This window comes from Pipistrellus kuhlii, unplaced genomic scaffold (assembly GCF_014108245.1).
Source record: "Pipistrellus kuhlii isolate mPipKuh1 unplaced genomic scaffold, mPipKuh1.p scaffold_m20_p_8, whole genome shotgun sequence".
Lineage (NCBI taxonomy): Eukaryota > Metazoa > Chordata > Mammalia > Chiroptera > Vespertilionidae > Pipistrellus > Pipistrellus kuhlii.
The window spans coordinates 56,015,079-56,036,985 of NW_023425584.1; the positions used below are offsets into that span (position 1 = coordinate 56,015,079).

The 21,907-nt window shown below is 36.7% G+C and overlaps 1 protein-coding gene across 4 annotated transcripts in view; it reads left to right on the top strand.

The window, feature by feature from the left end:
* Positions 1-21,907, top strand: part of FSTL5 (follistatin like 5) — a 527,078-nt gene that overhangs the window by 255,707 nt on the left and 249,464 nt on the right. For all 4 annotated transcript variants that reach the window (XM_036423990.2, XM_036423991.2, XM_036423988.2 and 1 more), the window contains exons 5-6: positions 3,776-3,972; positions 19,044-19,164. In XM_036423990.2, coding sequence (XP_036279883.1) covers positions 3,776-3,972; positions 19,044-19,164 — 318 coding nt within the window. The remainder of the gene's footprint in view (positions 1-3,775; positions 3,973-19,043; positions 19,165-21,907) is intronic.

Genomic DNA, 21,907 nt, shown 5'->3' on the forward strand with positions numbered 1-21,907 from the left:
TGCTTTAGTTCCTCATCTGTAAAATGGTGATAATTATATTATCTAGCTTTTTGGATTAATGTGAGAGTTAAGTGGTTTAATAGGTACAGAGTTTATAGTACTGTATATTGGAAGCCTGCATTACAAGTAATCTATTATTAATAACAGATGCATCTATTTATTACTTTAAAAAATAGATGACAGATTTTTTTATTAAAATTTAAATTATATGTTTACATAAGTTTATAATGGCTGGCTTATCATACATTATCATAGAATATGTACTCCTTAACTTCAGAGTTTTTTTAATTTTTATTTTCTTTGGATTTCCAGTAATACTTCAATGCTTGGACTTAAGAGACTTTCAATTTGGAAACAAAAGTATTAACAGAGAGCATCATGATGATACATTATTTAATTAGATCAAAATTTGAGTGCAAAAACCCAAATTGTATTATCTTCCCTAAATTTCAAATGTTGTTTAAAAGGTTTTTAGCATTTCAATTCTATTTTCCATCTTTTTTCTCATCAACATTCTGATGCCCACATTGCTTATGACCCGAGGACAGCCCCTCCAACCTCACCCTGCCTCCCACTTTTGCACCTTCAGTCAAATGAAAGGACATAAAGATGCAAAGTCAAATACAGAAATCCCAGGCAGCACTATTGGAAAGGTCTATTATCATTTTCCACATTCTTTCATCACACATTTCTCTTTATTTCTGAAGCATACCCACACACAGAGAGAGAACACACACCCCTACATACACACATTTGAAGGATTATTTTGTTCCACTTTCATGGACACCAAAATTGCTACCTATCATCTGGATTTGATTACTTCTCTCTGTGTCAGTGTTTTTTTCCTGTTATGAAAACATATTCTTATTATTATTCTATATTGAAAACAGAATAATGCAAAATTAACTTAATCTGCATCACAAAGTTTAGATTTTTTTGTGAAAAATGAAGTTCTTGACAGTATTGCTGAACAATAAAATTGATGAACAACAGTAGTCATTTCACTATCTTTGAGAAATAAGATAGTTTCTCATTCTCTAGCAGAGGTTGTTTTCTGTCCTATCTTAAAAAGAGAATGAGACCTCAAATATTGCTTTTCAACCCATGCTTCTTAGATCTTTATTTAAAACTAGATACCTGGTGCATGAAAGTTCATGCACTGGAGGGGGTTTCCTCAGCCTGGCCTGCCCCTTCTCACATTCCAGGAGCCCTCATCACACTTCTGCTGCTGCCACTGCTGGCAGCACAAGCCTCATCCGGCCGGCACTGGTTACCAGAGCCATCCAGTAGCCCTGGGCGGCTAGGCTGCCACCATCTGAGGCTTGCTTGAAACTCAGGCCAGCCCTAGGCAGCTGGGCAGCCGACATCTGAGGCTTGCCTTTGCCGCAAGCCTGCATCCTTGGCAGGGGTGAAGGGATTGTTGCCACCATCTTGTGGTTGTGGATGCCATCTTCTTTGAGGGCATGGCAGTCAATTAGCATATTACCTCTTTATTAGATAGGATTCTTTAGAAATCTTCTTTCTAAATTGTTGATTCTGCCAAATCCTAATTGTCACTGTTGACCATAACTATAGTTATCTTTTCCCCCTAAAAATACAACATAAAAATTTTATAGATATTATACCCAATTTTTAATTTATAATTACATTATAAACTATATTTTCTGTAATATAGTTTACATCACATTTGGTCTCCATGATATGCAATTAATTTTAGTACACTATTTGTGAAGACATCAGCATGAATCCATTGTAAGTAAAATCTTTTGTAAAATAATCATGTGAAGATTTTAGAAGGATTGCAATTACTTTTGAAAAAAATCATATCAAGCAATTATTTTTATTAATGGTGATGCTCCCACTATTCTTATGGTTATAATATGGGATATATGAAAAATATATAATTCATTACTACTTTAATAAACTTATACTTTAGTTGGGAAGATGAAATTTGAAAGATTAAGACTTTAAGATATAAAATGCAAATACATAACATTATCTATACTAAGTACTCTAAAAGAAGAAATAAATGAATAGCTGAAAAATAACTACTTTTGAAAGAATACAAGTATGAGCCTAGTTGCATTATAAACAGAATTAAGAAAAAATGTAAATACACACACACACACACACACACTAATAAATTTCTTCAAAACAAACCCAAATATTATTAAGATATTCCCAATTAAAAATGTGCTATAGTATTTTGGAGCCACATTAGTGGCACATGCACAAAATTCATACATGGGGTTGGTGGGTTCCCTCAGCCCAGCCTGCATGCTCTCCAACTGGGGACACCTTGGAGGAAATTTGACTGCTGGTTAAGGCCCAACCCCTGTGGGATCCGGCCTAAAACAGCGATCGGACATCCATCTCACAATCTGGGACTGCTGGCTCCTAACCACTCACCTGCCTTGCCTGCCTAATCATCCCTAACTGCCTCTGCCTGCCTGGCTGATTGCCCCAACCTCTTTGCCTGCCTGCCTGATCGCCCTTAACTGCCTTTGCCTGTCTGCCTGATGCCCCTAACTGCCCTCCCTTGCTGGCCTGATCTCACCCACAAATGCTTTCCCCTGCCGGCCTGATCTTGTCCTCAATCACCTCTGCCTGCCTGATCACCTCTAACTACCCTCCATTGCTGGTCTGATATCGCCCCCAACTGCCTCCCCTGCCAGCCTGATCTCCTACAACAGCCTCTGCCTTAGCCCCTACCACCATGGCTTTGTCCAGAAGGAAGTCAGATGTCCAGAAGATGGCCAGTCGACTCGGTTTAATTAGCATATTACCCTTTTAGGAGTATAGTTAGATTATATAGGATAGTATTGCTTAAAGTGGGGTGGGGAGGGTAGCCTTTTTCATCAGGAGGAGATGCTCTTGGCAGACAAAAAATTAATAAAATAATAATCCCTATATCTGGACTGATAGCCAGCCATGTGCACTATACTGCCAAACTTGTCATTAAAAAAACGGAACTGCTTTCCTACAACTTACACCAAACAGCTGTTGCCCTTAAAGCCCCTACTCATTCCCCACCTTAGATTCTTCCTTCACAGTTCACCCAGATTAAGTTCTGATTGATTGGTTTCTATGCTAGTCATCATCTCAGGGCCTATCAATGGGCCTGATCAGAGAGGCAGGGCTGATCAGCAGCCCCAGCTGAGGCCCAAGAGGTGCATCTGCTGTTCAGGCCCCAAGCAAAAGAGAGGAAAGGGCTGGTCAACAGCTGCCACGGAGGCTACAAAAGTCAGTGCTGGGTCACCACTCCAACTCAGCACTGACTTCCAGTTGGCCGAGCCTTCAGTCATTTTGGATCTTATGACCCTGGGTTTTTATATATTGGGATATATGTGTTTAAGTGCAAAATTCAGCACAGTCTAGCCCTTTGATTTGGGCAAGTCATTTCATCTTCCTGTGCCTCATGTTCAAAACCTGTGAAATTCTCAATATAGGGATGTATTATGAGGATTAAAGCTAAGATATATTTAAGCACTGGAGCCAGTGAGAGCTATCATGTGTTTCTATGTACCTTATAGAACAAATGACTTAGACATAGAGAAACATAGGCATTAAATATATTCTTATTAAATTTGATACAGACAAAATGTTTCTAACTTATCATGAAAATAGCCTATTTTTTTTCCTTGTATAAGTTGTAAACTATACAACTATTTACAAAGTATGGTATCTCTTAGATATCAACTTCTAAACATTAATAAAATAAATGATTTGTTTTCCATAATATTGCTTTGAAAATAACTTAGTTCTTTTGTTACAGGTGATAACTGCAAGGCCACTGAATACAGCAAGATGAAAAGGATGCTTTTAGATTTACAAAAGCAAAAATATATTACACAAGAAAATGAAAACCCTAATGATGATGACATATCTCGGAAGAAGATGTTGGTAGATCAAATGTTTAAATATTTTGATGCTGACAGTAATGGACTTATAGATATGAATGAACTAACTCAGGTATGATTAATGATTTAAGTTGATTTAAATATAGCATTTACAATGTTTTTACATTTATGTGGACTTCTTTTATATTAATAAAGTGTATAATCTATATTAGTTGAGATGTGAGTATGCAATATTTTGAAAGTAAAATTTGACTACTCTATAAGTAATGTTAATATCAAGCAACTTTATGTTATCTTTTATAGTTAAAAAAATGAGGGTTTTATACCTTAAATACATAAAGGAATTACCAGTTCTCTATTTTATAGAATTTATAAGATATCTTCAGGTATATTCTGGAGTCTTTGTAATGTTTAATTTTCTATAGCCAACAAAACCTTGTTTATTCAGTATTCAGTGGAACTATTGACCAGCTATTGAGCACCTCTATAACATAATGTAAATAAATGACTGAAGATAATATTGAATTATGAACATACTGCAGTACTTTTTCATTAATCAAGGCTCAATTATAATATATTTAATTTGTATTTAATATTAAGTCCATATTATTAAATTTCATTTCTTAGAAATTTGTTGCTTAAATGATACCTGTAAAAGAAAATTTGTTATTAAAGAGAATATACTAATAAACAAAAGTTCTTTATGTGAGCCATTTGAAAAAATAGAAATATTTTTACATGTGTATCACTGAGACTGATAGGATATTATTTGCTTTAAAAATAACTTATTCTTTAAAGAATATAAACTGGTCCTGGATAGTACTGGAAATGTAGAAGAAGGGTTATACAACTTCTCCAGAAATAAATACAGGTTTCCAGAAGTAATAGAGAGAAAAAGCTAATATAGAGTGTCTAGGAAAATGATGATAACACTTAGGAATTTTGCTGACTTATCACGTTAGTTTATCTTCAGGTATACTGGTATCTTGCTGCTGTGTATAGCAGTTAGTATAGTTTTCAAAAAGAAATCAATAGTATATTTCCATAACATTATGTCATTTATCCATTATGTTTAATTACATGGCTTATTTTTTAAAAATCTGACATTATAGAATATTGGTCTTATCATGAAAGTATTTCTAAGGTTTGGAATATGCAACTTAGTTTAGAGACTTAATATTAAAGTGACCTCGTGAGCAAGTTGACTATAGTTCTTGTCATTGCAGTTAATTAAAATATATATCATTTTCATTATCTTTTTAAATTCAGCCTACATTTATTGAGTAGTCATTAAGTCCCAGGAACTAGGATTAAAGCAACTGAACTCTGGAATTTTAGGGTAAAATTAGAAAACTTTTAATTAAGCCCTTTGTATTGTTATATACCCAGGATGAAACACTTTAGAATTTTATATTTATACTAATTAGATAGAACAAGATAATTATATTAAAATGAATGCATAATTAAGGCATGCCATCTTGACCTATATGTGTCTGATATATTGGAAAATTGTGGTTTGGTTTTGTACTTATTTCTTACTTTAATAATATTTTTAATTTTAATAACCTTTTTACCACTGTAATCATTGGATTGAGTACAAAATATGACCTGACCAAATCCTGTTATTATCATAATACCCTCATCTAAATCCAAAAGGGAAATTCCTAGTCATTACAGAGTGGCAGTGGCAGCCCAAATCTTTACATGTTTGAAATGCCTACTAAATTCAAGTTTGTATTAGTTTCCTAGGATGGCCATAACAAAGTACAGCAAATCGGGTGACTAAAACAACCTCTCTCTCAATCTCCCTAAGTCCAAAACCGAGGTTGGCAGGGCCATGCTCCTTCTGAAGCCTTTGGCGGGAGGATTTCCCCTGCTTCTTTCAGCTTCTGGGAGGACCAGGCATGCTGGTCTCCACTTCCATAGTCCCTTTGCTTTCTCTGTGTGCCTGTCTTCACATCATCTTACCTCTTTTTAAAAGGATACCAGTCATACTGGATAAGGGCCACCTCTACTTCAGCATGACATCATCTTAAGTTATGTAATTATATCTTTAACAACACTATTCAAACAAGGCTACTTTTTGAGGTATTGGGGGTTAGGACTTTTATATATATTTTGGAAGGACACAATTCAATAGGTTTAATAATAAAGTTCATCTGATCTAAAGTTTACTTTAGTTTTTTTACCTTTAATTGGAACTTGCTTTATGTCTGAAAATGTCCTTCTAATTCATCTGAAAGTTGTGATGTGAGAGCAGAGATTATCTGCAGAATTCCATTGGTCTCTTGGCCATCTATGAAGTACTTACAAGCAAGAATCTAGAAAGGTAGTGTTACCGATTGAGGTTGCCAGTTGGGACCTTGGTTTAGTCTCATCAACCCAGAAAAGATTTTAAGGTCAATGAAAATGAAAGTAAAACAAAGTGGGCTTTATTGAAGATACACTCCAAATGAGGAGCAGGCTAGTCAAGACAGACAATGGCCCCAGAACTCCTGGTTTATATGAATAATTTTCTGGGCGGAGTCTTATTTATTTGCTTTCAGGGATGATTGACAGAAAAGGGTTATGTAACTATATTTCTTCTGTGCATGCCATTACCCATAATGCATACAGAAAAGCCCGCAGGGGGGAGGAGGCATCAAAATTGCAATGCAAATGTTATTACAATTAGTCCAGGACCCTAGAAATGTAGCTTTGAGATCATGTCATTTCCCTCCGAGCTTGTACCAAGAACAGGCTGGTTCTGCACCTACCTGTCTGTGGAAGTCTTCTGGCTGCTGGACTGCCCAGAGATAGGCAGTCTGAAGTCAGTGTGAGCCAGAGACTCCTGTTCAGGACCCCAAGGCAGGCCCCACCCCAGTCGCTCATGTCTAACTTCCTAACATTAATGTTTATTGACTTCCTTCTGTACACATCCCACACCACATAAGTCACTGTTTCCTTCAGCACTCTATCTTGGAAAGGTTAGTAGCTCATCTATCCACAATCAATTATGAAAAGAAATAAATTATAATAGACACTCTGGAGAAGATATAATAAATTTCTAGCTATTTATAGAATAATATTTACACAATTATTTTTTGACTTGTGTATTTTTAAGTTGCAAATGCTTTTTAAGAACCTATATGTCATTTTGTAACAAACTTGAGGACAATGCACAAAACATATATGCCATACACTAGGCAGGGCAGGGGTCCCTGGGCCTGGCCTGTGTCCTCTCACAGTATGGGAGCCCTCTGGGAATGTCTGACTGACTGACATCTTAGGCCTGCTCACAGAGGGGAGTGGGCCTTTAGTCTGACTTCCTTAGTGCTGCCACTACCACCACTGTGTCTGCCAGCCATGAGCCCAGCTGTAGGAGCACACTGACCACCAGGTGGTAGCTCCTGTGTTGAGCACCTGCTCCCTGTTGGTCAGTGAGTGTCATAACAACCAGTTTTTCTGCCATTTGGCCATTTGCATATTACCCTTTTGTTAAATAGGATAATACATATAAACTTTACTCATAAACTTGGAAACATGTATCATAAATTAATATAAAATTTAAACATAATTTAATTTTGAGTTAAGAGAGAAAGGATCTTAATGGTGTCTATTAATAATTTACAAGCTATTATTAGCAGAAAATGTGACATGTAATATATGACACTGCCAATGACAAGTAAAAATTAAAGATCATAATTTGGCTTTGAGGTTTTATATAATAAATGCAGCATGAAAGCTGGATGCACATATTCAATTCTTGCTTCACATAGTGAATACCTATTCTAGAGATGCTCTTGCAGATTTTCAAGTAAATTAGACTCTAGCTGAGAGAAAAAAACAGTATATAAAGAGGTAAGATCTTTAGTATCATAGTTAACAAATTACCGTACCAAAAAAATAATTGCTAAAATAAACCGATGAGTTTTAGAAATAGTTCCAGTCCATCCACCTATTCACCATTCCAGCTTGATGGGACTGTTGATACTGAACATTGAGTCTTCCAGTATGAGGCTGATTTTTGTATGTTGGAAATACCCAACAATAAAATGTAAATTTATCACAAAATGAAATTTTGAACTTTCAAACGACCTGTATTTTTATGACAAAATTTATTTAGCACACTTATAGATTTTTCATTTACAGTTGAGAATCTGGAAGAGTTTAAATAGGTAATAACAGAAGAGAAATAAAAAAAGATTAAGATGCAATATGCATCTTGATATTTTTTATGATCATGGCATAGTGGTTAAGAATGTTGATTATAATTTCTCTTTCTCAATAATGAACTTACAGAAAGAGAAATTTAAAAAAAAATCCCATTTTTAATTGCAACAAAAAAATTAAAATACATAGAAAAAAACTTAACTAAGAACGAAAAAGACCTGTATTCAGAAAACTATAGGACATTAAAAAAAAATAGAGAAAGACAAACAAATGGAAGAATATACTGTGTTCATGGATTGGTACAATCAGCATCATTAAAATGTCCATGCTACCCAAAGCAATCTATAGATTCAATGCAATCCTTGTTAAAATACCAACAGCATATATCACAGAGTAACAACAAACTATCCAAAAATTCATATGGAATCAAGAAAGAATCCAAATAGCCACATCAATCCTGAGAAAGAAGAACAAAGTAGGAGGGATCTCAATACCAGATACCAAGCTATTCTACAAAGCCACTGTCCTCAAAACTTCCTGGTACTGACACAAGTACAGACATATAGAACAATGGAACAGAACAGAGAATCCAGAAATTGACCCAAGCCAATATGCTCAATTAATATTTGACAAAGGAGGCAAGAGCATACAGTGAAGTTAAGATAGTCTCTTCAATAATGATGTTGGGAAAATTGGATAGATACATGAGAAAGAATGAAACTTGACCACCAAATTACATCATACACAAAAATAAATTCAGCATGGATAAAGGACTTAAATGTAAGATGGGAAACCATAAAAATCTTAGAAGAAACCACAGGCAGCAAAATATCAGATATATGTGGTAGCAATATCTTTACCAATACAGCTCCTAGGGCTATGGAAATTAAGGAGAAAATAAATGGGACTACATCAAAATAAGTCTCTTCACACAAAATAAACCATCAACAAAACAACAAGAAAGCTAGCTGCATGGGAGAACATATATGCCAATGTTCTCTCTGATAAGGGTTTAAATCTCCAAAATTTATAGAGAACTCATACAACTTAACAAAAGGAAGATAAACAATCCAATAATAATAACAGAAAAAATGAGCAAAGTCCCTAATAGACACTTTTTGAAAGAAGACATACAGAAAGCCAAGAGACATATGAAAATGCTCAAAGTCACTAATCCTCCCAGAGATGCAAATCAAAACCACAATGGAGTACCATCTCACACCTGTCAGAATGGCTATCAACAAATCAACAAAGGACAAGTGCTGGTGAGGATGTGGAGAAAAAGGAACCCTCCTGCACTGCTGGTGGGAATGCAGACTGCAGCCACTGTGGAAAATAGTATGGAGTTTCCTCAAAATATTAAAAATGAAATTCCTATTTGGCACAGTAATCTCACTTCTAGGAATATATCCCAAGGAATAAGAAAAACCAATCAGAAAGGATATATCTACCCTTATGTTCATAGCAGCACAATTTACAATAGCTAACATTTAACAACAGTCTAAGTGCCCATCAGCAGATGAGTGGATTAAAAATAGTGTTATATCTACACAATGGAATACTGCAGTGATGTAAAAAAGAAGGAAATCATCATTTTCAACAGCATGGATGGATCTGGAGAGCATTATGCTAAGTGAAATAAGCCAGTCAGAGAAAGATAAATATCACATGATCTCACTCATTTGTCGAATATAATGAACAAATTAAACTGATGAACAAAATAGACCCAGAGACAGAGAAGCATAGAACTGGCTCTCAAACCTCAGAGAGAAAGTGGGGTGGGGGTTAGGATGGGATGGGGATGGAGTTAGGGGTGGGAAATGGGATAAGAGATCAACTAGCCTTAATCAGTATGGCTCAGTGAGAAGAACATCGGACTGCAGACTGGAAGGTTCTAGATTTGATTCCCATCAAGGGCATGTACCTTGGTTGTGGGCACATCCCCCGTTGGGGGTGTGCAGGAGGCAGCTGAACGATGTTTCTCTCTCATTGATGTTTCTAACTCTTTATCTCTCTCCCTTCCTTTCTTTAAAAAAAAAAAAAAAAGAGATCAACTAAAGGGCTTTTATGCATGCATATAAGCATTACCAATGGACACAGACACTAGGGATGTAGGGGCATGTGCTGGGGGTTGAGAGTGGCTGGGGAGAGGTGAATGAAAAAAAAAAGTAATATTATAATAGCTGTGTAAGGGTGGGAGGCGGGGGGGGCAGTAGTACTTGAAATATCAGGGGACCACTCTGTAAAGGATATGGATTGTCTAACAACTATGTTGTGTACCTGAAACTAATACAGAATAATTTTGAATGTGAACTATAATTGGGGGTAAAAATATGGAAAATTTTATGTTACACATTTTTCATCACAATAAAAAATACATACATACATACATACATACATAAATACATACATACCACAACTGGTGTCTCCCCTAAAGTCATAGACATGACTAGTGTGGTCAGGCATGCAGCTCCATAATAGCACATTTGTGGTTTTAAGTAGATATAATATTTCTAAAATATATGAATTTGTAATGCCTGACAGGCTGGCATGTAGGGAAAGGTCATTGTAAAAGAAAAGGTTAATGATCATTTGTTATGTAAAGGATCATAGAACTTCTCTGCATCATTTATTCACACAGCTATTGGAGTCACTAGGAATATTGAAATACTAAATAAAAGTGGGCAAAAATATTGTGAATTCAGAGCGTTATCCATTCTTAAATTATGGGGTGAAAATACAGGGAATCATGTAGCTTAATGACCTTGGTTTCAAAGAGTACAATCTATCTATCAATCATTCCTTCTACTTATCTATCATCTATCTGTCTATCTATCTATCTATCTATGTATCTATCTTCTATCTTCTACCTTGCTATCAATCAATCATCTGGTGAAGACTGATTTAGATGAGGAAACAATCAAGAAATGCCAATAGGGAGGCATGTAGTTATTTATCATATTTATTACACTGGGATGGAATGGATCTGAGAGAAAAGTTATCCTCCAGTTATTAAAATGATTGGACAATTCGTTTTCTTAAGAAACTGCCAGGATCTTTTAAAGTCAATATGGTGAAGAATTTGGCAAAAGCTAATTTCCTGGTCAGAGAGCCAGTTTCCCAGCGGGCACTTTGATGGGTTTGAGTTGGAAAGTTATAGAGATCTGATCAGATTGGGAAATGTGCCCAGCCATATGAGGAAACTTGGATTTCATAGGGCTGTAGAGGTAAGCTAGGGTATGAAGCACAAAGGAATTTGTCTAAATTTAGAGGAGAATGGATAACTATTTCTTGCATTATGGTCCTATAAATTTGATTCTCATGATAAGATGAGGTGATACACAGGCTGACATCACTTACTGCAATGTCATCCTTAAGTTTGTTGGCACTATTAAAAGATAAATGAAGGCATATTAAAATTTTCAGAGTTTATTTGAATAAAGATTATCTCAAAACGGGCAGCCAAACTGGAAGTGGTTAGAAACACTTCACAGAGGGGAATTGGAGGAAAACTTTTATAGAAAAGGCAAAATCATATTATACTAAGGAAATAATTGACTGGCTGTAGTTTAAACCAAATGTCTGTTAATAATTGGATTTCCTTGTTTTTTTCATTTGATAACATTGAGGCATTTCTAAGCTTAGATTTTTGTTTGCTTATGTAGGCACCTCTGAATTAGAGCCTCAATTTAATGGCCTTAAAACAAACAAACAAACAAACAAACAAAAAAAAAATATATATATATATATATATAATATATTATATATATTGACTTCAGAGAAGCAGAGAGAGGGAGAGAGAAAGAGAATAACAATGGTGTGAGAGAGTCATTGATTGACTGCCTCCTGCACGCTCCTTACAGGGGATCGAGCCAGCAATCTGGGCATGTGTCCTGACCAAGAATTGAACTGTGACCTCCTGACTCCTAGGTAGATGCTCAAGCACTGATCCACACTGGCCTGGCTAATGTCTGTGGGTTGAAATGTTACTGACAGCTTGGAAAATCTGCTCCTTACATCTCTCCTCATTTCATAAAATAATCACCCGTAGAACTTAAGTAAGCAAAGTCATTCTCTCATGATTCTGAGTTTAAATAAGCATCTGTATCAAGTATATTGATTTAGCTTTTTCTTCATTTAGATTCTGTCATCTTAATTAGCTGATTCACATTAGGATTGCATATGAGAATGAAATATTTCTCTAATGTGCGCAAATGCCAACTCTTTATTAAAATAATAAAAAGAACTAGTTGTTCACAGGATTCAGATTATTATGTTATACATATTTGACTTAAAAAGTCATTTGCTCAATGACTACCATATGTGAATACATTTACAAAATTATATAAAAAGCAGGCATACATAAGACCAGATATGTTTAAGTATGAGCATGGCAATGGTGGTGCAATTTTCTCATGCATAACAATTTTATTTAAAAATTATTAGAAATGTTACATAGGGAGTGGACCCTTCATCTGTATTTTGAGTTTACAAAGCTTATCACATTTGTAGAGATTGTTTTAAAAGGTTCTGATGTCTAGTCAGCATATTTATTTAACACTATGAGGTTGGTAAGAATTGTTTTGTCTCATAGATACAAAGTTAATTTAGTGGTAACACATTGAATACTAATAAATAAGAACTTGTATGGATTAAAAAAAAAAAAAAAAAGAATAAGAGAGAACTTCCAGGAAATGCCCAGTAATTAATTCTATTTAAAGTTTTGAAAACGCATAAGCCAATCAGGTATTCAAAATAAGGCCACAGAAACCAGGGGTTTGACTTATAAAAGCACTGGCAATGCCATTACTTAGGTCCTAGCAGCAAGGGTATATATCATTCCAAGTGCTAAAGATTTCAGAGTAATCACAGCAGCAACTAGGACTTAGAGAAAGGTAAAACCTGTAATTGTTTCTTTTGGTGCAGCTCAGGGCTACAATTAAAAACCAGTAGTTTCTATTGTATCTGGAAGCATAAGTAACTTGCTGGAGGTAGACTGCGGTCTGGAAATAAGTCCTTGCTAAGTCCAGGAAATGAATTTCAGGGACTCACGGCTTAGGAGGATTTGAGCTGGAATGGCAAGATTTAGTGGAAAGACATGCAGGGCATACGTGCCCCTGAAGAGGCTGCTGTGCTGCCTCATCCATGACCAGGTATAATAGTTCAGCTCTGGCTCCCGCAGGGAAAGAAGTTCCTGGCTGCAGGCTCCCCACGCCTGAGGAGGAGGGCCAGGGCCCAGGGATACTGTGTCATTATTTCAGCATAAGCATCTGAAGCTTCAGTAGTCCAGCTTAGTCTCTGTTCCCCTAGCCGACCTTCAGTGCTGTACTTTGGCCTGGGCTGCTGCCACACCCAGCTCTGCATGCTGCTGTGGAGGGAATAGAAAGAGAAAGGGAGTGCGTGCCTCTAGCTTTTGTTAAGCTGTGATTTCATTTCCTTGGCTTGGGAGAGAGTAGGCTTTCCTTCAAATTATGGAATCTCCTTTATGAATCTTCCAAGGGCTGTGCTGGATAGCCAGTCCCTGTTCTGGATCTTCCATGGTCTCATGCCTTTATCCTATCCCTTCCTCTGCCCAGATTTTCCCAGGCTTGACTCCTCCCCTTTATTGTCACCGGGTATTTTGTTTGTTTGTTTGTTTGTTTTTTAGCTCCTACTGTGCATGCCTCATAGTTCTGTTTGGTCCCCTGGATTCTACTGCTCAAGTGGTTAGTAGAAGGCTTCTCAGTGCCATCCTGGCTTTAATTGCACATGCCTCAGCAGAAGAATCTCCCATCCTGTCCTACTTTGGCTTAGAGTCTGATTCTATCTTCTCCCTTCCTTTGTTAATAACTAACTGCCTAGGCTAATGCTAACTAATTTTAAATGTTTTTCAAATGCTGTTCATAATATGCAAAAGAAAACTGAAAAATTAACATTTTGATTTTTAGTTATAAACATTATTTGTAGCATCCTTTCTTTTACATGTCAAGGTGGATTTAAGTTTTTGGCAAGCATTTTTAGAGAGCCCCTATGAACTGTATAGAAGGTCTTAAAAATAAAATAATTTTCTTCTCAGCAGAGTTTTAATAATGTTATCTCTTTAGCTAGTATTTCAAAATAATTAATATTGGCCCTATATTATTTTTTAATGTTTTCTAATATGTTAGGCATGTTAGAAAACCTAACAGATAATGTAAAAATTAATTACTTTCATTTAGTTCTTTTCTTTTAATATGTCTATTATAGAATGACATCAGTTACATATGATTAAATAATTATAATTAAAATAATAACTATTCATCCTTTCACCTTTTTTATTTTGGAAGCACTGTTGAAAATTAATTATCTTGTTTATTTAATTTTTTGATTACATGTTCCCACTCATCCTCTTTATAATATTATCTTAATGGAGGCAGAGACTATAATTATTTTCCTTTTTTTCTGAAAGATGAACCAACCCAGGTAGCTATTTCTGTTATATATATATAAATATTAATATATATATATAACTTTATTGTTGAAATTATTACAGATATTCCTTTTCTGCCCCATTGATTCTCTCCATACTTGCTGCACTATAGTCTGTGTCCATGGGTTATGCATCTATGCATTTACATTCTTTGATTAATCTCTTTCTGACCCTTCTCCCACTTCCCTCTGAGATTTACCAGTCTGTTCCATGCTTCCATGTCTCTTGATGCATTTTGTTCATCAGTTTACTGTGTTCAGTACATTCCACGTATAAGTGAGATCAAATGACAAGTGCTGGCAAGGATATGAGATTAAAAAAAACCTAGTATATTGCTGGTGGGAATAGTGACTAGTATAGCCACTATGGAAACAATATGGAGTTTCCTCAAAAAATTAAAAATGGATCTGCCATTTGATTCAGTGATCCTACTTCTAGTAGTATATCCTAAGAATCCCAAATCACCATTCATCAGAAAGACTATATGCACCCCTGACCTGGTATCAAATCAGCAACCTTTTAGTGCATACGGTGGCACCCAACCAACTGACTAACACTGGCCAGAGCTGTTATATCTCTTAGGAGTATCCGTATCATAATCTTGGATTTCCAAGTCATGCCATATGTCCAAAAATCTAATGCATACATTTCTCTATAGCAGGGAGACAATTTTCTATACCCACCTCTGATTCTTTCTATTCTTTCCAGTTTTATTTTTAGATAATTTATCATCATCTGACAAACTCTATGTTAAACATGTATGTTTCTTTGATTCCCATTTACTGGAATATAAATCTCACATGGGAGGGGTTTTTGTATGTCTTTCTTTTGATTGTTTTCTGGAACTAGAGCAGTGTCTAACACATAGTGGACAGTCAAAAATAATCCGTTGAATGGATGATGGAATAAATGAATGGAAATGAATACAAAGGAGAATAGTTTATTTTGCAGAGGGATAGTTTTTCTTTTTCTTTTTGCATTTTCTGTTTTGTAATGAAAAGTATATAGTACCAAAATATTGAGTCATCTCTGAGTTATTATAATTTCACATGCAAATTTGACAGTTCTATTATGTTGATACTAAATGCAACCCCTCTTTGAATGTTGTGTGCCTGAGCTCCTTTAGTGACATACATTCAAGCTCTAGTTGTTGGGGGTAGGGGGGAGATGTTGTATAAAATATTTTAATTTTTGCAATCTTAAATATTTCATCAAAACACTGGCAAGTTTAGAAAACATCTTCACTATTCTACAATATAAAACATAAAATCATGAGTGGTCGACTAGGGATCATCACAGATACCTAAATGACAAAATAGTCAACGACTCTAGTCCTATCATGAATTATTAGTTCAAAAATAATTAACATGTGTGCTTTTGAGGAGCCCAGAATGAGAAGTTATTGAAGCATGTGCCAAACAGAAAATGAAAGAAGTTCAGGGAATTATCAAAGTCCTACCAGTTTGGATCCCCTGTGTCAAAAAAAAATGTTTAATGTATTGCGATGTGCCAGTGAAAGAAATCTGCTTGGATTTTCTATCATGCTTTCTTCTCAACAGTCAAATACCCATCACTTCAAGGCTATTAAAATTCTGGATATATAAAGCAATTATTTCATGCTTTTGAAAGCTCATAGGAAAGTAGGTCCCTCATTTAAAACACCCCAGGCTATAACAAAGTACCATCAGGAAACATACAGGAGAAAAAAAACATATGAAGAAGTATGTTTTAAGGGGGTTATTTCATTGAGCAAAAATGGAATAAATGAGGAAAGCACATATTTAAAACATTGATGAGTGAGGAATGAATCACTTCTCTCTGTGCATGGACATGGCCCAGTAGAGATGAACAGGGTTTTTAGAAAGCTCATTAGCTAGACCATGAGCTTTCCTAGTGCCCTCCTGTTAGGGCATAAATAGACTATTGGGACTAGCTATAATTTTAAGGAATATTAATTATGCTCTGTTAACCATGATTGTTGTGTTCTGACTAGAGAAAGTACATTCTAACTTGGTTAACATTTCTATGTCCTGGGACATAGGAGCTAACATCACAATGCAGTCCTTCCTCCTTTCCAGACAATTACCTATTATTATGGAAAGATTTACAACCTCCTGGCTGAAACAATCTAGTCCTGGAGGTGCCTGCACTTTTCAGTTCCCCCACCCTGCAACCTGCATTGCCAGTAGTTTGTGAAGGTTATACTGTGCCTACTTCCTCATGCCTGTGATTTTACTTTCCCACAATCTTTTTTTGTTCTCTTACCCAATAAAAGCAGTTCGCTTATGGGGAGGGGTAGAGTAGACTTTTGTGGATGACCTGCTGCTCTCCCATCCTGCTGGCAGTATTGAAATAAAGGCTCATTTATGATTCAATCCTGTCTCGGCTTAATTGGCTCAAGTAGTGACAGGCAGCCCGCACCCCTTGGTTGCATGCTCATTAAACTAGTATGCCCAGTTTAAGCTCCATAATCGTGATCAATCAAGATCAAGCTAGAGCCAGCCTTCAGGAAAAAGGTAAAGGTTTGTTCTCTTTGTCTAATATGTGATTTAATTAGAATAAAATATTAAAACAGAAATGAGATAGGAAATGATGAAAGATTTCCCCTCACCTTTCTTTTCCGTCTTAATCTCATTACATGTAGTATGAGAATAAAAGCCACTGAAAATATTATTAAAATACCTGACCAAACCCTGGTATCACTGCATCCCAAAATGTCCATGATAACATCACAGAACTTTAGGAAGAACATAGTGAGGTAAGATCAAAGACACTGAATCCCCTCCTACCCAAGGAAAGTCCTTTTCCATGATCTAACAAATAACAGATGGAGAATGACTGAGAGCTCTGTTGCAGTAGAAAAGCAGTATTTTCTTTCTCATTGGGCTCATAGGAGAGATGGCTAAAGCCATTAGGTAGTTTGTTCATCTTCCAGCTGGCCTGTACTCAAGTGTAGAGTTTAATACCTGCTATCAATAATACATATTTCTACGGACCTATTAAGGCAGACATATGTTTTGCCTTTCTCCCCCTTCCCTCTCAAAGGCAGGAAATATGAGCTTAACCAATGAAATTTGAATACAATGTATAAGGATAGAGAAGGCATTATGTTGTCAAAGTTATATTTGGCAGTGAATATGTTGTCATTGCATATTATCCCTCAGGTGGCTAAAGATGGGGCTGGATGCTCTAGTCACACATCTAAGCCCCGTCCTCAGAGCTGCTTCTACAGCTTCTACACACTCATACCTAAGTGAACTTTTCAGATATAAGTGTTCTAAAATGGGTGAAAAATAGCTCAATGGCACCCAAGAATCTTTAGAAATTAGAATCACAAATCTACCATCGATATACAAAGAAAATTGAAAACATATTGCTCTCCCAAAGAAAATAGTACATTGTGAATGCATAACCATAAAATGCTCAAGCTGGTGTGAAAATCTGCAGTGAATTATGATTATTTTTTACAGTGAAAACTATATGTTGTCTTGCCTCTGACCATATGCATGCATATATGTATGTGTGCATGGATGCTTGTGTGTAATGTTTATTACAACCACAAGATACAGATGTTACTATCTTCAATGTCTAACTGAGGGATGGTTAAGTAATTTACCAGAAACTATAGAGCTGCTAAGTGGCATTGGCAGGACCTGAATCCAGAGCTAGCAGACTTCATAGCCTGTATTTTTTCTGATTACACTATTTAACCTTTAAAAAACATGCACGGTGATGCACTGCTCCAAGCAATCTGAACTATTGCCTCCCTGTCTGTGGAATATGGAAGCCCATGGAGCAGCTACGCAGCTACCGGAATGAATAGGAATGTTTGAAAAATCTTGGGGAGCTCCTTTATATGACAGGCAATAGTCGAAATCAGTGGAGTATAAAAAGCCTCCAGCCTCAGTCCTCAGGTCAGAGCACAGAGTAGAAAAGCAGTTGTATGATTTTCCTCACCCGCCCACGCTTGGATAGATTTTCATCATCAGTTGGTGCATTAATTCTATCTGGCTCCTGGAAACAGTCATTTGCTTAATAGCTCCTTTGTGACCAAGGGAGTTAATGCACAATCCCAAATGGCTGCACTTCCAGCAGGGAGGAGTTTAGGCAGAGGAGAAAAGAAAGTGTGACTTCATTTTTCACAAATAATACAAGGACAAAAGTTGGGACAAAGGATTTCACTTGTTCTGTTGGAAAAGAGCCCTGTTTTATTTTGACACAGGTCACTGAGACATAGGAGGTAATTTTCATGTGGAGGTATTTTCTTGAATAAATGGGACAAAGTAAAAAGGCAAAATACAAAATAACCTTTTAATGTTCAGATTTTTCTGTGTCCTACTGTGAGAATTTTGTATTAGAAAGTTCAGACTGAATTCCAAGTATCTATCTTAACTTTATTACTTTATATCTTTGAGGTAGTTAAACATAATTGTCCGGTAACTGAAAACCAGATTTTTTTTTAGATCCAATTCTTTGCGGAACTGCACACTTAAAATGACCTATTGGTTGATTATTACATACAATTAATAATACTATAGAAATGTTAAGACACAGATATAATTGTGTGGCAATTGTCTTGTCAGGTGATAAAGCAGGAAGAACTTCGCAAGGATAATTCAGATTGTACTTTGTATGATCTACTGAAATACGATGATTTTAACTCTGACAAGCACCTGGCTCTGGAAGAATTTTATAGAATATTCCGTGAGTATAAAAATCATTCTCTAATCCCTGTTTTGTTTTTTTTTTGTTTTGTTTTTTTTGTTTTTCTGTTTATTTACACAAAAGTGCATGTTTGTTTGGTCTCAGAATACTAGCTATGCCTTAAGAAAAGTCATATAATTGAATAATTTACGTGTTTGGCTATATTAAAGTATATGTAAAAGCTAAGGAGCTTCATAGTTCTTAAAAGAAGAGCTGGAAATATACAATAACCCTGATTCTTGTTTAAGATATTAATTACACAAGGAAGCTTTTAAGGCTTTTTCAGAGTAGGGGTACTTGACCAGTTGAATAAAAAACAGTTTGATTATTTGCACACTGACTTTATTTTTATTTTGTTGGGAAACAAACATAGATGAATAGAGCTTTTCACATATTTTTAAAATTAAATGTATTGGGGTGACATCTCTAATAATAAAAGTATAATATGCAAATTGATAGAAGGACTGAACAGCAGAACTACTGTCTGGACGACCTTCCAAATGACCATACTATGACATGCACTGGTTCCAGGAAAGTCAAGGTGAGTGCAATGTGATTGGTTGGAGGGCCTTGTCATCACCCCAAGATTGCCTTGCAGAGGGAGGCCCAGGCCACTGGCCAGTGACACTGTGACGGGTGTGCAGGGCTGACTAGCTATACCCCTTCAGAGGGAGGCCCAATGCCCGCAACCAATGTCTTGACCAGAATTGAACCTGGGACCCTTCATTCCACAGGCCATTGCTCTATCCAGTGCCAGTTAGGGCACCCGTTCTTTGTTTTGATTTTTGTTGTTGTTTTTTGCTACAAAAAACTTTATTATTTCCTTTTGGTCCAATGAATGGGAGAGGGCTCCAGAGTGCTTTAAAGGATGGCTAGTGATTTCAGAGAGAGGCTCAGGAAAAAGCCAGACACCAGGGGATGCTGAGGAGCCCCTTATAGGCCTCTGGGCTCCAAAGGCTCTTATTTGTGCATGAGGGTGAACCATTTGAAGAGATACTTGCTCGGCCCAGTCGAAGGGCTGGCCAGCCTGCAGATGTTAGTCAGGTGGTCGCCCATCTTCTTAATGGGTTTCAGCTTCTTACTGAGGAAATAATTCTTCAAGAAGTCACAGAGATGAGGGCCTCCATGGGTAGAACCCAGGGCCTGCAGCTCCAAAAGGGCCTGGTGACTTCCATGGCTTACTGATTTTGCCCCAATCATCTTGGGCAGGATTCAGCAGGAAGAGAATGTGGCCTCCACACTGGTTTTGCATTTTTAAGAGATGCTCAGTGCCGTGGAGCTGCTTCTCCTCCAACTTGAGGAAGTAGTGGCTCACATCCTCCTCTAAACCAGTGGTTGTTACGACCCTTAATACAGTTCCTCATGTTGTGGTGACCCCCAATCATAAAATTATTTTTGTTGCTACTTCATAACTGTAATCTGTAATGTTGCTACTGTTATGAATTGTAATATAAATATCTGTGTTTTCCATGGTCTTAGGCGACCCCTGTGAAAGGGTCATTTGACCCCCAAAGGGGTCGTGACCCATATGTTGGGAACCACTACTCTAGATCTACACCTCATAGTTGAAATAGAAGCCCAGAATGAGGTAGTTGTAGGAGTCCCACAGACGTATGTTGGCCAGGCGATTGATGGCAGTCTCTACCTCTGTGGAATAATCCTGAGGAATTTGGGAGCTCATGGTTATTTGGCAATAAGAAGTTAAGGTAAAAAACAGAAACAAAAACAAAAACAAAAATACAGCTGGGCTGATCTCTGAGGCTAGATGGCTGAGGTGGTTCCAAAAGTGGTAACTGGAGAAGATACTAGAAGGTGGTCAGAGGCTGGGAAAAGGGGTGTCCCTGGGTCTGTTCCATCTAAACACTGTTGAGGCAAGAGACAGATCTGGGACCATCAAGGACTCTGTCCCCTTTTCCCTTTGGCAGTTACCAAACTGTTGTTTATGTCTTTGAGATTCTATTTTTCTTATTTGCTCATTGGTTGATTACAGTTTTATGTCCCACATATGAATGGAATCAAATGGTTCTTAACTTTTTCTCTCTGACAGGTTATTTTGTTTAGCATAATATTCTCAAGGTTCATCCATTTGTAGCAAATGACAGTATTTCATCTTTTAAGACTGAGTAATATCCCATTGTATATATGTACCACATCTTTATTATATAATTAAATACCCCCCCCACACACACACGCATATGTGTGTGTGTGTGTGTGTGTGTGTGCGCACCTACATATTGCTTTCCAAATGTATCATATATTTAATATATATTTCCCAAAAGGCAGAAAGTAGAATTTGTACTTGATATAAAAATATTTTTTAAATTAGGCTTCTGCCATCTATCAACAGCTTGATATTGAGAAATTACTTATGTCTCTGAAAACCCATAGAAATAAGGATAATCATTACTTATCCTATACAATAAAAAGCTAATATTCTAAGTGTCTGGTTGCCCGGTCATTTGTTCAACCAATCAAAGTATAATATGCTAATGATATTTTAAGGCTGCTCAGCCGTTCACTATGACATGCACTGACCACCAGGGGGCAGTCAACCAGTTGCTATGATGTGCACTGACCACCAGAGGGCAGATGCTCCAGTTGGTAGGTTAGCTTGCTCCTGGGCCAATCAGGACTGAGTGAGATGGGCTGGACATGCCCTGGAGCCTTGCCCCAGTCCCTCCCAGGCTGGCCAACCTCCTGTGTCCTCAGCCCTGATTTTGCACCAGTGGGGGTCCCTTGGCCT